This window comes from Trichosurus vulpecula, chromosome 5 (genome assembly GCF_011100635.1).
Source record: "Trichosurus vulpecula isolate mTriVul1 chromosome 5, mTriVul1.pri, whole genome shotgun sequence".
NCBI lineage: Eukaryota > Metazoa > Chordata > Mammalia > Diprotodontia > Phalangeridae > Trichosurus > Trichosurus vulpecula.
In genome coordinates, this window is record NC_050577.1 from 14,873,492 (window position 1) to 14,888,851 (window position 15,360).

At 49.3% G+C, this 15,360-nt stretch overlaps 1 protein-coding gene across 1 annotated transcript in view; it reads right to left on the bottom strand.

The window, feature by feature from the left end:
• The window catches only part of RAPGEF5 (Rap guanine nucleotide exchange factor 5), a 237,213-nt gene extending 222,058 nt beyond the window's left edge, over nt 1-15,155 (bottom strand). Inside the window, exon 1 of the mRNA XM_036759737.1 lies at nt 14,904-15,155. Coding sequence (XP_036615632.1) covers nt 14,904-15,155 — 252 coding nt within the window. The remainder of the gene's footprint in view (nt 1-14,903) is intronic.
• Between the last annotated feature and the right edge of the window lie 205 nt (nt 15,156-15,360).

Below are 15,360 nucleotides of genomic sequence, written 5' to 3' on the forward strand. Positions count from 1 at the left end.
TTGCCTCCCTCCTGTCTCCCACTCCCCAAATTCAATCAGTTGTCATGCCTTAGTAATTTTCTCTCTCCAGCATGTCTCTGGTCTGTCCCCTCCTCTCTACATCCACAGCTGCCACCCTAGTTTCTACCCTTCTCACTTCTCATGTGGAGACTTCTATCAACTTCGAATTGGGCCCCCCAGGTCCAGCTTCTCAACTCACAGCCTTTGACAGCCTGATGAAGCCTATGGACCCCTCCTCCGACGTTTCTAAATGTAAAAACACACAAGATTACAAAGGAAGTGAATGGCATTGAAATACAGCTATTAAAACACTTTTAAAAAAAGCAAGGTATGAGACCCCAGGTTAAGGACCGCTTCTCTAATCTACCTCCCACACAGCTACCAATTGACATTCCTAAAGCACAAGTCTGAGAATATTACTTCCCTGCTCAAGAAGCTTCCATGGCTCCCTATCGCCTCTAGCATAACAAAACAAACTCCTCTGTTTTAAGGACATTGTGGGTCCCAGCTCTCTATTTTACCCCAAAGTAGACTGAGGCCAGAAGAGTTTGGGAGACAGCAATCAAAAGTCACCAATGCCTGGGCTCACTGGTACACATCCTTTTGTCAGGCATTTTCCTCTCCAGGCAATTCAGAAGTCTCAGCTATTTTTGAGCCTCAACACATCTGTTTCCACCTTTCTCAGAAGAAAGGCAAGTAATAGACTTTATAATAAACAGGAAAACCTAAGCCCACCAGCTCCTGGTGCTGTACATCCCGAGGAGTCAGGATCCAAGAGCTGAGGTTCAAAAGCAACATGTTCAACTTCCCTAGGTTAGCAGCCATTTCTGAGGTTCTCTGGTCACCACCCACTTCTCACAAACAGACAAACAAAGAAGGATAAAAGAGAGGAAGCGAGATAACTGAGGAAGCTTGAAGCTAATGGGCTTCCAGAGATCGATGCAGGTCAGCCAAAAAATGGGCAATTCACACAAAGGATGCTGCCTGCTGACCAGAAGTGGCAGAAATCCACATAGCGCCTTGCACAAGTTTGACTGATGTTGATTAATTAATTAGTTGGTGACCACTGGCACTGGGGAAATACTTTCTGGTTACAGTTATATTCATTATCTCATTGGATCTTCACAACAACCCAGTAAGATCAGCTGTATGTGCATTTTATCATCTCCGTTTTGCAGATAAAGAAACTGAGGGCCAGAGTAAAGGGGTCTGCCCAAGGTCACAGAGCTAGTAAGTATCAGAGGCTGTATCTGAACCAGGGTTTTCCTGATGACAAGTCCAGCATTCTCCAGGGAACTGAGGCCTAAAGGGAGAATGTGAGAGTAACCCAATGAACACATACAGGGGAAAGGTGTGCTGTCATCGACCCTGCTGCTACTGCCCCATCTCCCTGTTTGGAATAAAAGCCTCTAGACCGGACCTCCAGAGAACACCCACTTTCCCAGGGAGAGTGAATCCACTCAGCTTTGGAATCCTGCCTCAGGACTGAGGTGTCCTGATTGGGGGACGAACTCAGCTGACCCACAGTATCTGGCTGGCTCCAGACCATGCTCCCCATTCAGCCACCCTCCCTAGATATCTCGGTATCTGCCCTACTGTGGCATGACTCCCCTGTTCCCATCACCACCACTTTCTACCTCTTGCTCTGGAAACAGATTTCAAATAAATATTGTCATGGCTCTGAGAAACGGAAAAACAACCAAATGGCCTGTGGCCCTCTGGAACAAAGATCCCTCCCCTGGTCACCATTTCCCTCCCTCTCCCCCTCCCAAGATGTGGCATAGTAGAAAGAAGGCTAAAATCAGAGTCTGGAAGACATAAGTTCAAACCCTGCCTCAGACATGTAACCAGGTAGGTATTTACCTTCACTTTCCTCACCTGTAAAATGGGGATAATCACGGCACTTATCTCACAGGCTTGTTGTAAGACTCAAACGAGTTAATGTATGTCAAACCCTTGTTTGTGTAAATGCTAGCCTTTATTAATATAAATGCTTCTTCTCTCAATCATTCATCCAGAGGTGGCAGAGGTGGCATTTCTACCTAGCTCTGGGTTGGAAATCATGCTGAGGTTCTTATATTAATGAAGCAGAAAGCTAGAGGCACAGTGTCAGCAGCTGCCTAGTGAAAAGAACGAAGCCTGGGCCATGTGTACTATCTAACTCACTGTGCAAATGAGAAGATATTACTTGCTCACCAAAGTCACCCATGAAATACCTTGGTGACCTTGGACAAGTCACCTCATCTCTAGGGTCTCATTCTCTTCTTCTGGAAATAACAGAGCAGGACCAGCTGTCCTCTGAGCTCCTTGTAGCTCCCTTGTAGCTCCCTATCTATGATCTAAGTCCAAACACCAAGATGAATCAGATGGAAGTTCCCACCATGGAGAGCTCCCACCCAGGACCAAGAGGTGCACTTTTCCAGCCCTGTTGTGTTTCTCAGGGAGATGGCTGGGCTGAGCATTTCAGAGCTCCCTCATCAGCCTCTGACAAAACTTTGTAAGATCAAAGCAGTGTATGAAAGGTGTTCTAACTCACAGCAGGATGACAAAGCGCTCTCGGTGTTTGAGTCAAAGGATTAACAAAACATTAAAGCCTTTGTACCACAGGGAAGCAAACCCCAATCCTCCCTCGCCAGCCTCCCTTCTCTCCCTGCTACAAATACAAGGAGAGAACACAAGCAAGGAGAAGGCTGGGTGCACGGGTTAGAGTACTAGTAACTCACAACTGGGTGACCTTGGGTAAGTCATTTCACTCTTCAGGGATCCTCAGTTTCCTTCTCTGTAAGATGAGGGGACTTGGGGAAGAGAACAAACAAAACTGAATCCTGTATAGTTACAATGACTAAGCTTTTCCACAGAGAAGATTGGAGAAAATGCCTCTCTGGCTCATTCTTACACAAGTAGAGGACTATGTGTATGGAGTATGGTATATGCTGCTGTACATGGCTGATGCCTTGGTTTTGCTGATGTCCTTTCCCCACACCCTTTTAAAAGCTTTCTGACCAAAGATGGCTCAGTGCATAAGGAAGAGGGACAGGTTATATTTGGAAATAAAAGCGAGGGGAAATGAAAGCCATAAAGTGCCATTTCTGTTTAAATGAGGAGGTCTGGGACTAAATGGTTACAGTGCGTATCTATTAAGTGCTTCCTGGGTTCCCAGCTCAGGGCTTGGAATACAATGACTCAGTTTCTTCTCTAAAATGGAGGGTGGGGTGAGGGCTGTGTTCTAGATGGGAGTTCTTAACCTAGGATCTATGAACTCAGTTTTTAAAATATTTTTAATATTTTGATAACTTTCAATATAACTGATTTACTTTATAATTCTATATATTTTATTTTGTTTTAACCATCAAAAAAGCATGATTCTAAGAAGGGATCCATAGGTTCCACCAGACTGACTGCCCAAGGGGTCCAAGGAAACACACAAAAGCACCCCTGTTCTAAATGATCTCAATGACCTTTTAAGTGTTACTGTGCGTGAAGTACTCGGCTCAGGACTGAGGATACAAAGATACCTTAGTTCCCTCTTCTGTTAAATGAGAACAGTAATACCTGTAGTGCCTACTTTACGGGGTTGTTATGAGGCTTTAATGCAATGGATGAGTGTAAGGGGCTTTGCCAACCTCCAAGCCCACCAGGAACACCAGCCAGAGTTAGTAGGACTATAAAATGAGGGGGCTGAATGAGCTGATCTCTGGGGTCCTTCCAGCTCTGACTCTAGAAAACACCTAGGACTATGTTGAAAACCAGAAGGGTCTGTCCATTCCTACAGATTCTCCAAAGGCATCAATGGTTCTCAATGATGTCAAGGGCAGGGCAGCAATAGCCACCATGGGCCTGACGAGACCCGGCTCCGGGCACTCCTCATCCAGTGCCTAGACCAAGAACACAAAAGGCACACTCAAATGAGCTTTTTATCCAGGCCCTGAGGTGGGCAAGTAGAGACCCTGGGAGGCTGCTGCCAGGGACCGAAGCTGGGTAGGGGCGGAACAGGAAGACAGCCTGGGGAAGAAGCCACCTGGGGCCTTCGGATTTGAACTAATTATTCTTGCTATTTTGTTACTGAGTTGTTTCTCCCTGTAAAAGGAATACCAGCGCTATCAAGCCCCCTCTGGATGCTCAGGCCCTGGGTAGAAGTCCATGTCACCTAGTGCTTGCCCCGTTAACCCTCTGCTACAAAGACAACTGTCAGTCGGTCAATTAAGCAGCATTTATTAAGTGTCTTCTATGCATCGGGCAGCAGTCTAAGCTCCTATTAAGCACTGACTACATGTGGGGCACTGTGTTAAACATTCAGCCTATAGAAATGCTTCCTCTCTTCCCTTCCCTCCCTCCCTCCTCACCTAAGCACTGGGGAGATCCAGAAAGGCAAACAGAATCTGCCCTCATGGGGCACCTCATTGTCAAAGGGCAACTGTTTCATTAGGAACCCCATCCTGGTTGTTCAACCACTAGAAAGACATTTAAAAGTGAGAACCCCACAGCCCAGGAACAAAAGCCCAGCTTCCAACACAAACACCCACAAGGGCTGAGTCACACCCGGGAAAGCTCTGCCAACCCCACACATGAATCACGGTGACTTGCAAAGGGCATGTCTAAATCGATATTTCCTCGTGCTCCTCCATGAAACAAACATGGAATTTATGGAAGAACATGGGGAGTTTAGCTCAGAACTCAAGTGGGAGGAAACCTACTGCTTTCTGACCCTAGGAAAACCCTGTGGAAAGTTGTACAAAGATGATCACCTGGACAACATCTCAAATTCATCCCCTTCTCTCCTCTACCATGGCCACCATTCGGCAGCAGGCCTGCTGGGGGGCCTGCCGCCTCAAGGCTCTCCCCACTCCAATCCATCCCCCACTCAGCTGCCAAAGGGACTTTCCTAAAGTTCAATTCTGACCCCTACTCGGTAAACGCCATCAGCTCCCTACTGGCTCCAGGAGCAGATACAAAACCCTCTGCTGGGCCTTCAAAGTCCTTCATGTCCTGGCCCCCTCCTCCCTCTCCAGCCTTCTCACACCTTACCCCCAGCGTGTGCTCTTTGGCCCAGTGCCCCCAGCCTCCTGGCTCTTCTATGAACAAGACCCTCGTCTCTGGGCTCCAGGCATTCTCTCTGGCTGTTCCTCATGCCTGGATCACCCTCCCCCTCATCTCTGCCTCCTGCCTTCCTCTAAGTCCCAACTAAAATCCCTCCTTCTCCAGCTCCTCTTCATCCAGGGCCTGCCCTCTGGGAAGTATTCCCCGTTTATCCTGTTATAGCTTGTCTGTCATCACCCTCATTAGACTGAAAATTCCTTGGGTCTGTCTTGGACCTCTTCTTGTGTCCTTAGCACTTGGCAAGGTACCTGGCACATAGCAGGTGCTTAATAAATGTTATTGACTGATAGACTGATGGTGCTTTGGTCCCTCCTTCCTCACCACCAACCACAGAACAAAAATCACTTTCGGAAAAGAAATTGATTCTTGCCGAGGGGAAATTGTGCAGTGACCGAGTGGGAGGGGGAATGACTCTCCAAGTACAGATCTTCTTGTCTGATGTATAAACACTGTGCATTCTTTACAATTCAGAGAGAAAATGGGGAGGGAGTGGATTTTATGTACTATTTTTACAACAATAATTTGCTGTCCCCAGGTCACACGCGCATGTGTGACAGTCAGTGTGGTGTAGTGGGCACAGTGCTGGTCTTGGAGTCTGGAAGTTCAAAAGCCAACTCAGACATTTAGCAGCTGGGTGACTCTGGGAAAGTCACTGAACCTCTCTGAGTTCTAAGCAGTTTTCTAGGAATGGCAGAGTGAGTTGCAACCAGCATTGGTGGAGGGAGTTTCCTTACCTCTCTACCAATGAAATCACAGAAGCAGTCCCCATCCTTAACCTTGTAATTGTGAATTTGCTCTTCAATTATGCTATTTCAAATGAGTGGACAAAAGAAGCCTAAAATCCTCTGAGTCAGCTAACTGGTTCACCTCATTCTTGTTTATCCAGAGATTAGGAAAGAAGAGGCTTCCTGACTTTTTCAATTCAGAAGTAGTTTCACAACTTAGAGAGAATATTTTCTTGCTGTGGATTCATCGACTGGAGGAGAAACTATTGCTGCTACGAGCCGAATTTCCCTCTCCGGTGCAGCGAGCTCACCAAACGTTGGCTCCTTAGTGAGCTGATGGCCCTGAGAAGCTAAAGTTCCTCTGCTGGGGGAGGGGAGAGAAGATGAAAGGAGGTCAGCAAACACTCACTTCTTCAATGGTTCATTCCGGGGCCTCGAATGCCTTACACTGTAGTTGGTCCTATGGAAGGATCCTTGATGGATGCCCATTTAATGCCCAAATCCTTCTTGAGGAATTAAGGGTTAGTCCTAATAACAAGTGCTGAAAACACTGGTCAGGAAATGACTTGGGTCTTAGCCTACTATGATCTAAAAAAATTTAAGGTTGAGTGAATATTGCCTCACACAGTATTAGGAGTTTGAATATTTTTAATGATAATCTCTTTGAGTTTCCATAGATCTCAAGATTACAGGCACATGGACTTGCTCACTCAATTCAACTGAACTCATCAACCACTGATTAAAGCCTACTTCAATTCCAACAGTCACATCAGACACATACAAGCGGCAGATGGAATGGCCCCTGGCCTCCATAAGCTGTTGTGCTGCTGTGGTAAACAGGTTGGACATACATTAGTGTGTACACACTCGAGCACACACACACACACACACACACACACACACACACACACACTCCTTAAGTGGGTCAGCTGGGGGACCTAGGGGGTTAAGGGAATTTGGAATCAAGATGGAGGCCCTCAAGTTAAGCCTTGAAGGGAGCTAAGGATTCCAAGAGGGGAAGGGGAGCATTCCAGGCCCAGGAGAGAGCCAATGCAAAAATGCAGAGGCCTACTATGTGCCAGGGACTGTGCTGGATGCCTAAACTTCCAGTGTCCCAACAACTTGCTAAGGATAAATTGCCAAACTGAATCAATTGAAAGAGTTTTCACACCAAGAAAAATCTGTGCTATGTCCACAGGCTCCCTTCACTTCCAAAAATGTGTATTAGGAAAAGAAAAGAAAAAGAGAGAAGAAGGAAGGAAAAAAGGAAGGATGAGGAAGAAAGGGAAGGAGGGAAGGAAGGAAGGGAAAGAGAGAAGAAAAGAAGAAAGAGAGAAAGGAAGGAAGGAAGTAAGAAAGAGAGAGAGAAGAAGAAAGAGAGAGAGAAAGAAGGAAAAGAGGGAGGGAGGGAGGGAGGAAGGAAGGAAGGAAATGGACTTCAGTCTGACACCATTATTTCTGTATCAGCACTTGCTAACACACTGCTCCCACACCAACAGAGGCATGGCATTATTACAGAGTTATTGTGGACTCTGCTCCTCAGTTATTTTAAAGTCCTCCTCGAGCTCAGTTGCCCGAGTCACCAATTACTGCCTTGTCAAGTTAAGAGAGAGTGGCATCTGCGGAACGCACTTGTCTCCCTCCATTACATTCCTGCGGTCACGGTTTAGACACCTCCTAAAATCAGTGCCGTTTTGAGTCAGCCCTTCCTGAAGCAAAATCATGCTAATATATTATACAAGTTTAGCAGCTCAGGCAAGAGCAGATGCCCTGACGCTTGGCTGCCAGGCTCCCAAATTTATTTGGGGCCCAGCCTTGGGAAAGGCACGCACAAGGCATATGGAAGACACCTGCATGGAAGACCGAGCGCTCTTCACCTTCTTTGTGCGATCACTGCTGAGGGCAGTCTGGTGAAGCCTACAGATCCCTTCTAAGAGTCATTTTTAAGATGAAAAAAATAAGATGCATATGCTTACAAAAAACCAAGATGCATAAGCTTCCAATTGTATGAAAGGGCAGTCCTGGAAACATTACAAAATCAAATTCACGGATGTCAGGTAAAGAACTCTTGCCCTGTACACCTTTCCTGGATTTCCCATGAAATTATAATCAAGATGAGATTTCCTAATCTCCTTACAAAGAGCTTCCCTCACCAATAGTTGCATTTTTTTCCCTCTATGAGACGTTCAGTCTGTAGTGTTTTCCCTTAATTATATCCATGATTAACATAATTTTGTAATTTGGAGGTGTGGGCTGGCAACGTGCCAGGAATCACAGGACAGCTGAGGCAGCTCATTTTAAAAAGTCAACAGTTCGGATGTGAAATGCCATAAGATCATCTCTTCCTCTTAGCAGATAATTGAGTTTATTGGTGGATGCTAATTAAATGGCTATCTATTAATTCATTCATTCGCTGGATACTCATTAATTCATAAGACATTTATTAAGTACCTATTACATTTATTAATCTGTGTTTAGCATTAGGGATAAAAGGATAAAACGAAAGAGTCCCTGCCCCCCGGGGGTTTACATTCTGTTGTAGGAGAAGAACACAAACACATAGGCAAATAAAAAATGTAAATACCTCATCTCTGCACACAGGCATTTCACAAATCACATGGGACAACCTTGACCCAAATGGGCTTGGAGGGGACCTTACTTCTGATCCAATAAGGCCGGAGATCAAACAGAACATGGGCCATTCCAAATGGAGTTGAGCATTTTGGAAAATCATGGTATGGGAATAGTTGTAATGCTTTGTTCTCTGTCAACATGAGGTTTATTGCAGGTGACTGCAAGTTACAAATTGATTGTAAGATTATCTTAAGTTACCAAGTATATGGAGAAGAACAAGGCAGGCAGGCACCATCAGTGTGACCTGGGGAAGGCTACCATCTTGGGGCAATCCATTGTGAATATCCGTCCTCATAGCTGGGCTCTTCCCAGCTGGCTGCCTTTTTGTGAAGGATGAAAGATCAGTAAGAGGTGAAGATTGGGGAGTGGGCTTTGGGAGAGAGGCCTTAGGATCACAGCACAATAATGGTATTGAAGAAATAGATGGGGGCAGTTAGGTGGATAGAGTACCAGGCCTGAAGTCAGAAAGACTCCTCTTCCTGAGTTCAAATCCTCAGACACTGACTAGCTGTGTGAACCTGGGCAAGTCACTTCACCCTGTTTACCTCAGTTTCCGCATCTGTAAAATGAAGTGGAGAAGGAAATGGCCAACCACTCTACTATTTTGCCAAGAAAACCCCCAAAAAGGGGGTCACAGAGAGTTGGATGTGACTTAAACCATGGAGCATACAGACAGAGCTGGAGTTAGCAGGAAGAGCAAGATACTGTGGTGAGGACAGGAGCTGGTCCTACCTCGGTTATGCAGAGTTTTTAGGGAGCACCTGGAATCCTCCCAAAAGATACTGAACACCAACAGCTCCTCTTACCCTAGAATGGTCTTTCACTGCACTTGGTTGGGAAAAGCTACCAGGCAAGGGGGCTTCTCCTGCCCCCACCATCCAGAAATAACCCTTGCTTTCTGTCTAATGGGATTGCTAGCTGGAGAAGGGCTCCTCCTCTGGGACCCAGGGCTCCTAGATGCATAACGAATGGACAGTCCGCTCAAGACCATCCAACTTGATGGGGGAAAGGACAATGAGCTTGGGACCCCTTCAAGCTCCTGCTTTGACGCTCTGATAGATTGGGCCCTTACCTATATGGGAGTTCCCTGTGACACTGCAGACCCTGGCCTACCCATGGCATCTCCACTGGTGGGGCTATTCTCTAGGGAGTCCTATCATATTTCTCTAGGCCACAATCCAATGTTCTAGAAGGCTTCCTACAGCTCTGACACAGCACGGGTACCGGAGGACCATGAAGGCCATCCATTGGTTACAGTCGCCATCTTGCTCCATAACTTCTGCTCCAGACATGCACCTCCTTGTTCCCAGTCTCCACCTGTCCCCACTGGTAATAGGCAACAACAAACTAATACCTACCATGGGCTTCTCCATCACCATTTGGGGAAGGTGAAGGAACAAACATTTATTATGTGCCTACTATGTGCAGCACTGTGCTTTATAAATTTTACCTCATTTGATTTGCGGCCCTAACTTCAAATTCTTGAGAATCTAGCCTCCCCTGCCTCCCAGTCACACAGCATCATGGGAAGAATATTGATGTTGAAAAGGTGGAGGGGCACATTAGAAAGAGCACTGCTTCTGAAGGCAGAGGCCTGGCTTCAAAGCCTCTCTCTGACATCTCCTACCTGTGGGGCACCTGCTAGGCCTTGGGTCCCCCATGGTCAGGGGACCCCTGAGGGCCTTTCCAGCATTAGAGCCAGGATCCCTGTGGGCCTTTGGCTCAGAGGGAAGAAGTCAGGGGTTCATTCCACCCTCCCAAAGTCAAGCTAAGCAGCCTTCCATTCAGGTCTGGGCTCAGTTCATTGTACTCAAATATTCACACAGTCCTAAAATAGGCCCACATTTCTCAAATCTCAGAACGCATCTCCGCCATCCAATGTACTTTTCTGGCAGGAGCGATAGATTTGTGTCAATGAAGTCACACTTTCTCCTATCCCTCCTAACCAATGCACTTGGGAGGCAAAGGTCCAGGCCTGAGGTGGGCTGTGTGGGGGGAAAGGAGGGAGGAATGGAGGGAGAGAGAGAAAGGGAGAAAGAGAGGAGAGGGAGGGAAGAGAGAGGAAAGGAGAGAAGAAGAGGGAGGGAGAGAGGATGGAGGGAAGGAGGAAGAGAGATGGGAGGGAGGGAAGAAAAGAGGGAGAAGAGGAGAGAGGATGGAGGGAAGGAGTAAGAGAGGGAGGGAGAGAGGTGGGAGGGAGGAAGACAGGAAGAGAGGGAGAGAGATGGGAGGGAGGAAAGAAAAGAGGGAGAGGAAGAAGAAGGGAGAAAGGAATGGAAAGAGGGAGGAAGAGAGGAAGAGACAGAGGGAGGGAGGAATAAAGGGAGAAAGGCAGGAAGAAGAGAGAACAGGAAAGAGTAAGAGGAAGGGAGGAAAGAAGAGAGGGAAGAAGAAGAAAGAGGGAGGAAGGTAGAGAGGCTGCATTGTTTGGTAGAAGTAAACAGCAATCATTTCTTAAGCTGAAGGCACTGTGCTAGACACGTGGGGATCCAATCCATATCCTCTAGGAGTTTACAGTCTATGTGTGAAGGAGTGTCAGAGACTCTCCCCTGTACACAAAAGGGAGGATGTGACAAGAGAAGAGGGGCAGCTTGGCATAGTGGACAGGGCTTGACTTGGTGTCAGAAGGTCCGGGTTCAAATCTTGCCTCCGACAGCGGCTGTGTGATCTTGGACAAGTCACTTCACCTCTGAGTCTTGGGAGCACGGACAGGGGCAGATCTAGGAGAGACCTGAGGCATCATCAAGTCCAACCCCCTCATTTTACAGGTAAGGAAACTGAGGCCCAGAGGGTTCAGTGACTTGCCCAAAGTCACACAGTCATGAGTTCCGCATTGAAGGAGGGAACTGAAGACAGTGGTCCCAGTGTGGGGGGAGAAAGGATTGTCCTGGAGGAAACAGCACACTGAGGCGGGTGCACTGGCTGAAATATAGATCCATGCAGACCGAGCAATGGACACTTGTTAAGTACCTACTATGTGCCAGGTGCTGCCCTAAGCACAAGGAGCAGGGGGTCAAAATAAAGAAACAGTCTCTGCCCTCAAGAAGCTTCCACTCTATGGAGAGAGAGCTGTAACAACAACCACACAGGCACACCCAGGATGGCTGCCAGTGCAAGTTCTTTTATCTGCTTTACTAAGGAAAGACAACTGTTTCAGGGTCAACAATCTTCTTTAATCACACAAAATACAAGCAGAGGAAATACAGAGCAGAGAAATAAAGTCTCGACCCAGGGAATCACAACATCTTTCTCATAAGCGAGCTCCCACAGCAAGAGCTCACCTCTAAGAATATATAGTCTTTAGGCTCAGTGCCTAATTAGAAATTAACAAAAGGTGTGTAAGCCTTCCAGCAAGCAAGCAAGCAAGCTTCCCTTAATGGGCTCCACAGGAGGCCTATTGTGGGGGTGGGGGAGGGAGATCTTATTCCCCATTAACCTTACAAGACCACACATACACATAAACCTGTGGATGGAAAATCCCCGAGGTCAAAGACTGGGTTTTGTCTTACTTTGTAACCCCAGCATTCAGCACAGTTCTGGGCACAAAGTCAGGAGCTGACCTGAGTAGAGCAACGGAGTGCCTGATCAATTAATAAATGCTTGTTGACTGATCGATTAGCATATTAAAAGAAAACACAAGGTAATGGGACTTAGGAAGGCAAGGGCATTGAAGGACACCAGGGAAGGCTTCCTGTAGAAGGGAGGACCTGAGCTGAAGCCAGAAGGAAATTAGAGATTCGAAGGAGCTAGGAAGGAGGGCATTCCAGGCACAGGGTACAGCCAGTGCACAAGTACAGAGAAGGGAGATGAGTGTTGTGTATGAAAAGTAATATGAAAAAAGGCTAGAAAAAGCCAGTAGAAGGCCTGGAATGGCAGGTACCCTTTCCTCTCTGGGTATTATGAAGACAAGGTTAATCTCAAAGCACAAATGATTCCCAACACCCGGAAACAGCAGGGAAACGCCAGCAGCCTTTGCTCCTACGGTAGCTCATGGCCATCAGTGCTAAAAACTGCTAGAAGTGCGCCTGAATGATGCAGCTCTCCTCACTGCTCCTGTCACAGGGAGCGTGCCTGCAGCCTTGTCTTCAGTATTCTCTGCCACAAAAAGTAACTGTCAAGGATAATGGGAATGAGGTGTGACCTACTTTTCCCTAGATTCTTGCAAAGTTGGTGCAGCGCGGAGCCCTCCGATGCCTCCATATCCTCCTTGCCTCCAGCCCTACTCGGGAACCTGAGGATTTTCCACCTCCACCTCCTCCTCCTCCTCCTCACTTCCTCACCAGCACTGGCTCCCTCCTTCCCTCTCAGGGCAGCCACTTTCACATCAGCCCATCAGCCACAACAGCTTGGGAGCTGGATGTTATGGCCCATCAGTGCTTACTAGACCATCTGAGGTGTGCATCCGGGTCATCCACACATACCTCATCCTTGCACCAGACATTCTCAACTTCATTCAAGCAACATTGATGCTGTCCTGCAAGGTGCAAGGCATCAGGCCCTGCCCTCAGGGAGGTGATGTCCCCTGGGAGGAGGCAATGTCTGCCCAGAGCCCTGAGAACTCAGGGATCCAGAGCCTTCCTCCAAATTATTCAACTCTGCCTCAGTTTCCTCATCTGTCAAATGAGGGGGTTGGACAAGATGACCTCTGAGATCCTGGGTAGCTTTATGTCTCTAGTTCCCTGGCAGTCCCTGGGATGAGCCTTGAAGAAACTAAAGATTCTCATAGACAGAGGTGCAGAGTGAGCATATCCCTGGCAAGGGGTACCACCCGTGCAAAGGACTGTGGGTGGAAGAAAGAAGGTCAGATGAAGGCATGAGCTTGACTGAATCCGTCTGGCTACATCAACATAGCCAAGAATCCAAGTAAGAGACCCAATGTGCTTGCTCAGTCCTCTATGCATTAAATAACTGTAGGCAACACGAACCGCAAACAAGGATAAAGTCTCCTCTCTCCAGGACCCTAATGTTTCCAAGAGTCTCTTTGTTTTTATATTTAGTCCAGGTGTCCATTTAATGATGAGCAGTGATGTGTTCTAGTGAATAGAATGCTGCACTTGGAATCAGGATGCCTGGGTTCAGCTCCCACCTGACATGGCCAAGCAGTGTGACCCTGGCCAAGTCACTTTCTCACTGGTAAAGAGAAAGTAACCATCTCTAGCCCAGGGGATTGTTGGGAGGTTCCAGGGCCTTATATCAACGTCAGCTCTTATCGTAAGGCAGAGAAGGAAGGGGTTTTATTGGGGCGTCTCTTGTTGGTTTTAATTCAGGAGGCTGAGAGGAGCCTTCCATAGCAGGAAGTCAACAAACACTTGTTTCTGTAGGATGATGGGAGGCCTGGGGCTACACATCCCTGAACACTTAAACACAGAAAAGAGAGGGGGGAAAAGGCTTCTGCAGCCATGGGCTCCAAAGAGAGCCTGGGCAGTTGTCTGGGATTCCTGGGAAAGATTCAGCTGGGCAACTCCTGGCAAACTCCAGGTTGTTCACAGGGCAGAGGCAGCCACCCCCTCTAGAGCTGCAAGGGAGTGGAGATCCCTTAGACCAAACACCTCATTTGAAAGAGGAAAAAGCTTTGGCCCAGGGGAAAGAAATGACTCGTCCAAGGTCATACATGTCACAAGCAGCAGGGCCTTCTCCAGGGTTGGCTCTCCAAATCTTTTCTCTCTGCCTCAACAGGTCTGAAGCACTGGGTTCCTCAGCTATGCTCAGAGGGAGGTGATCCAGGACTCGGAACCAGATAAGTTTAGCCCGGAGAATGGGCAGAAAGTCGGCGTTGGGATCCTTGGCTGCCCCTCTTGGCGGGAGATATTTGGGCTTCAGGGCGGGCACCAACCCCGAGTTGGCAGAAGGGGTTTGAGTCCCAGGGCCATAAAGTCGGTAAACAAGCAACAGAGCCAGGGCCGACCTGACCTGGGGCCTTAAAGCAGCAGCTGCCAGGGGAACGCAGCCGGAAAGTCACTGCTAGGAGGGGAGGGAAAGCCCCCAGCACCCCAGGGGCTGCACGCAGGAAGCACCCAACCCCAGTAGCCACTCCTCCCCTTCCCACGGCATCCGCTGGGCCAGGCCCGCAGCCGCAGCCTCCGGCAGGAGGGAAAGCCCCCGCCCGGTCCTGAGCAGCTGGGGGCGATCAGAGTGCCCCCCTTCCCCCGCCCCAGAGGAGCGGAAGGCTGTTCTGAGAGCGATCAGTGAGCCCCATCACCCACCTCAGCCCTGAGCTACCGAGCCCTGACCCGCAGCCAAGTCTCGCAGCTGGGTGCCGCCACTTCGCCTCCCCCCCCCACCCCTGCAGCTCCAGCCCCGAACTTCCAGGGGGAGGAGAGAGTGGGCTTCAGTGGGGGAGAGCTCCCGCTCGAGGCGGCAGGCAGCACGTGCCCGGGGGCCAGAGCCTGCGCTCCCTTCCGTCACCACCCGGCCCGGCCGGCGGGGGTCCCGGCCCTGGTCACTCACCCTGCCGCCGCCGGCGCTCCTCTTCCTGCGCAGGGTGAGTCCGCTGCGCAGCAGAGCCGGCAGGTCCCGCAGCCGGTGCCGCAGCTGCTGCTCGGGGGCCTGGGGCTGCTCCGGGGTGCCCGGGCTCCCCCCTCGCCGCCGCTGCCGCCTTCCCCCTGGGGCCCCGGCGGCCCCCGACGCCCCGGGGTCCGCCGGCTCCGGACTCTCCGCCGGCGGGGGCTGCATCTTCACGGCTCCCACAGCCATCTTCATGCCCGGCTGCCCGCCGCGGCCGGCGCTCCTGGCATCCGGACCCCGCAGCAGCTGCCGCGCACCTTGGATGCTGTGCCAGGCAGGGAGAGGGCGCCGGAGCGACTGCGGCGGGTGCGCGGGGCTGGGTGCCAGCCGCTGCCCACCCCCAGAGAGCCTGCCTCACTCCTCCTCTTCCTCCTTTTCCTCCTCCTGCTCCCCACGCCCA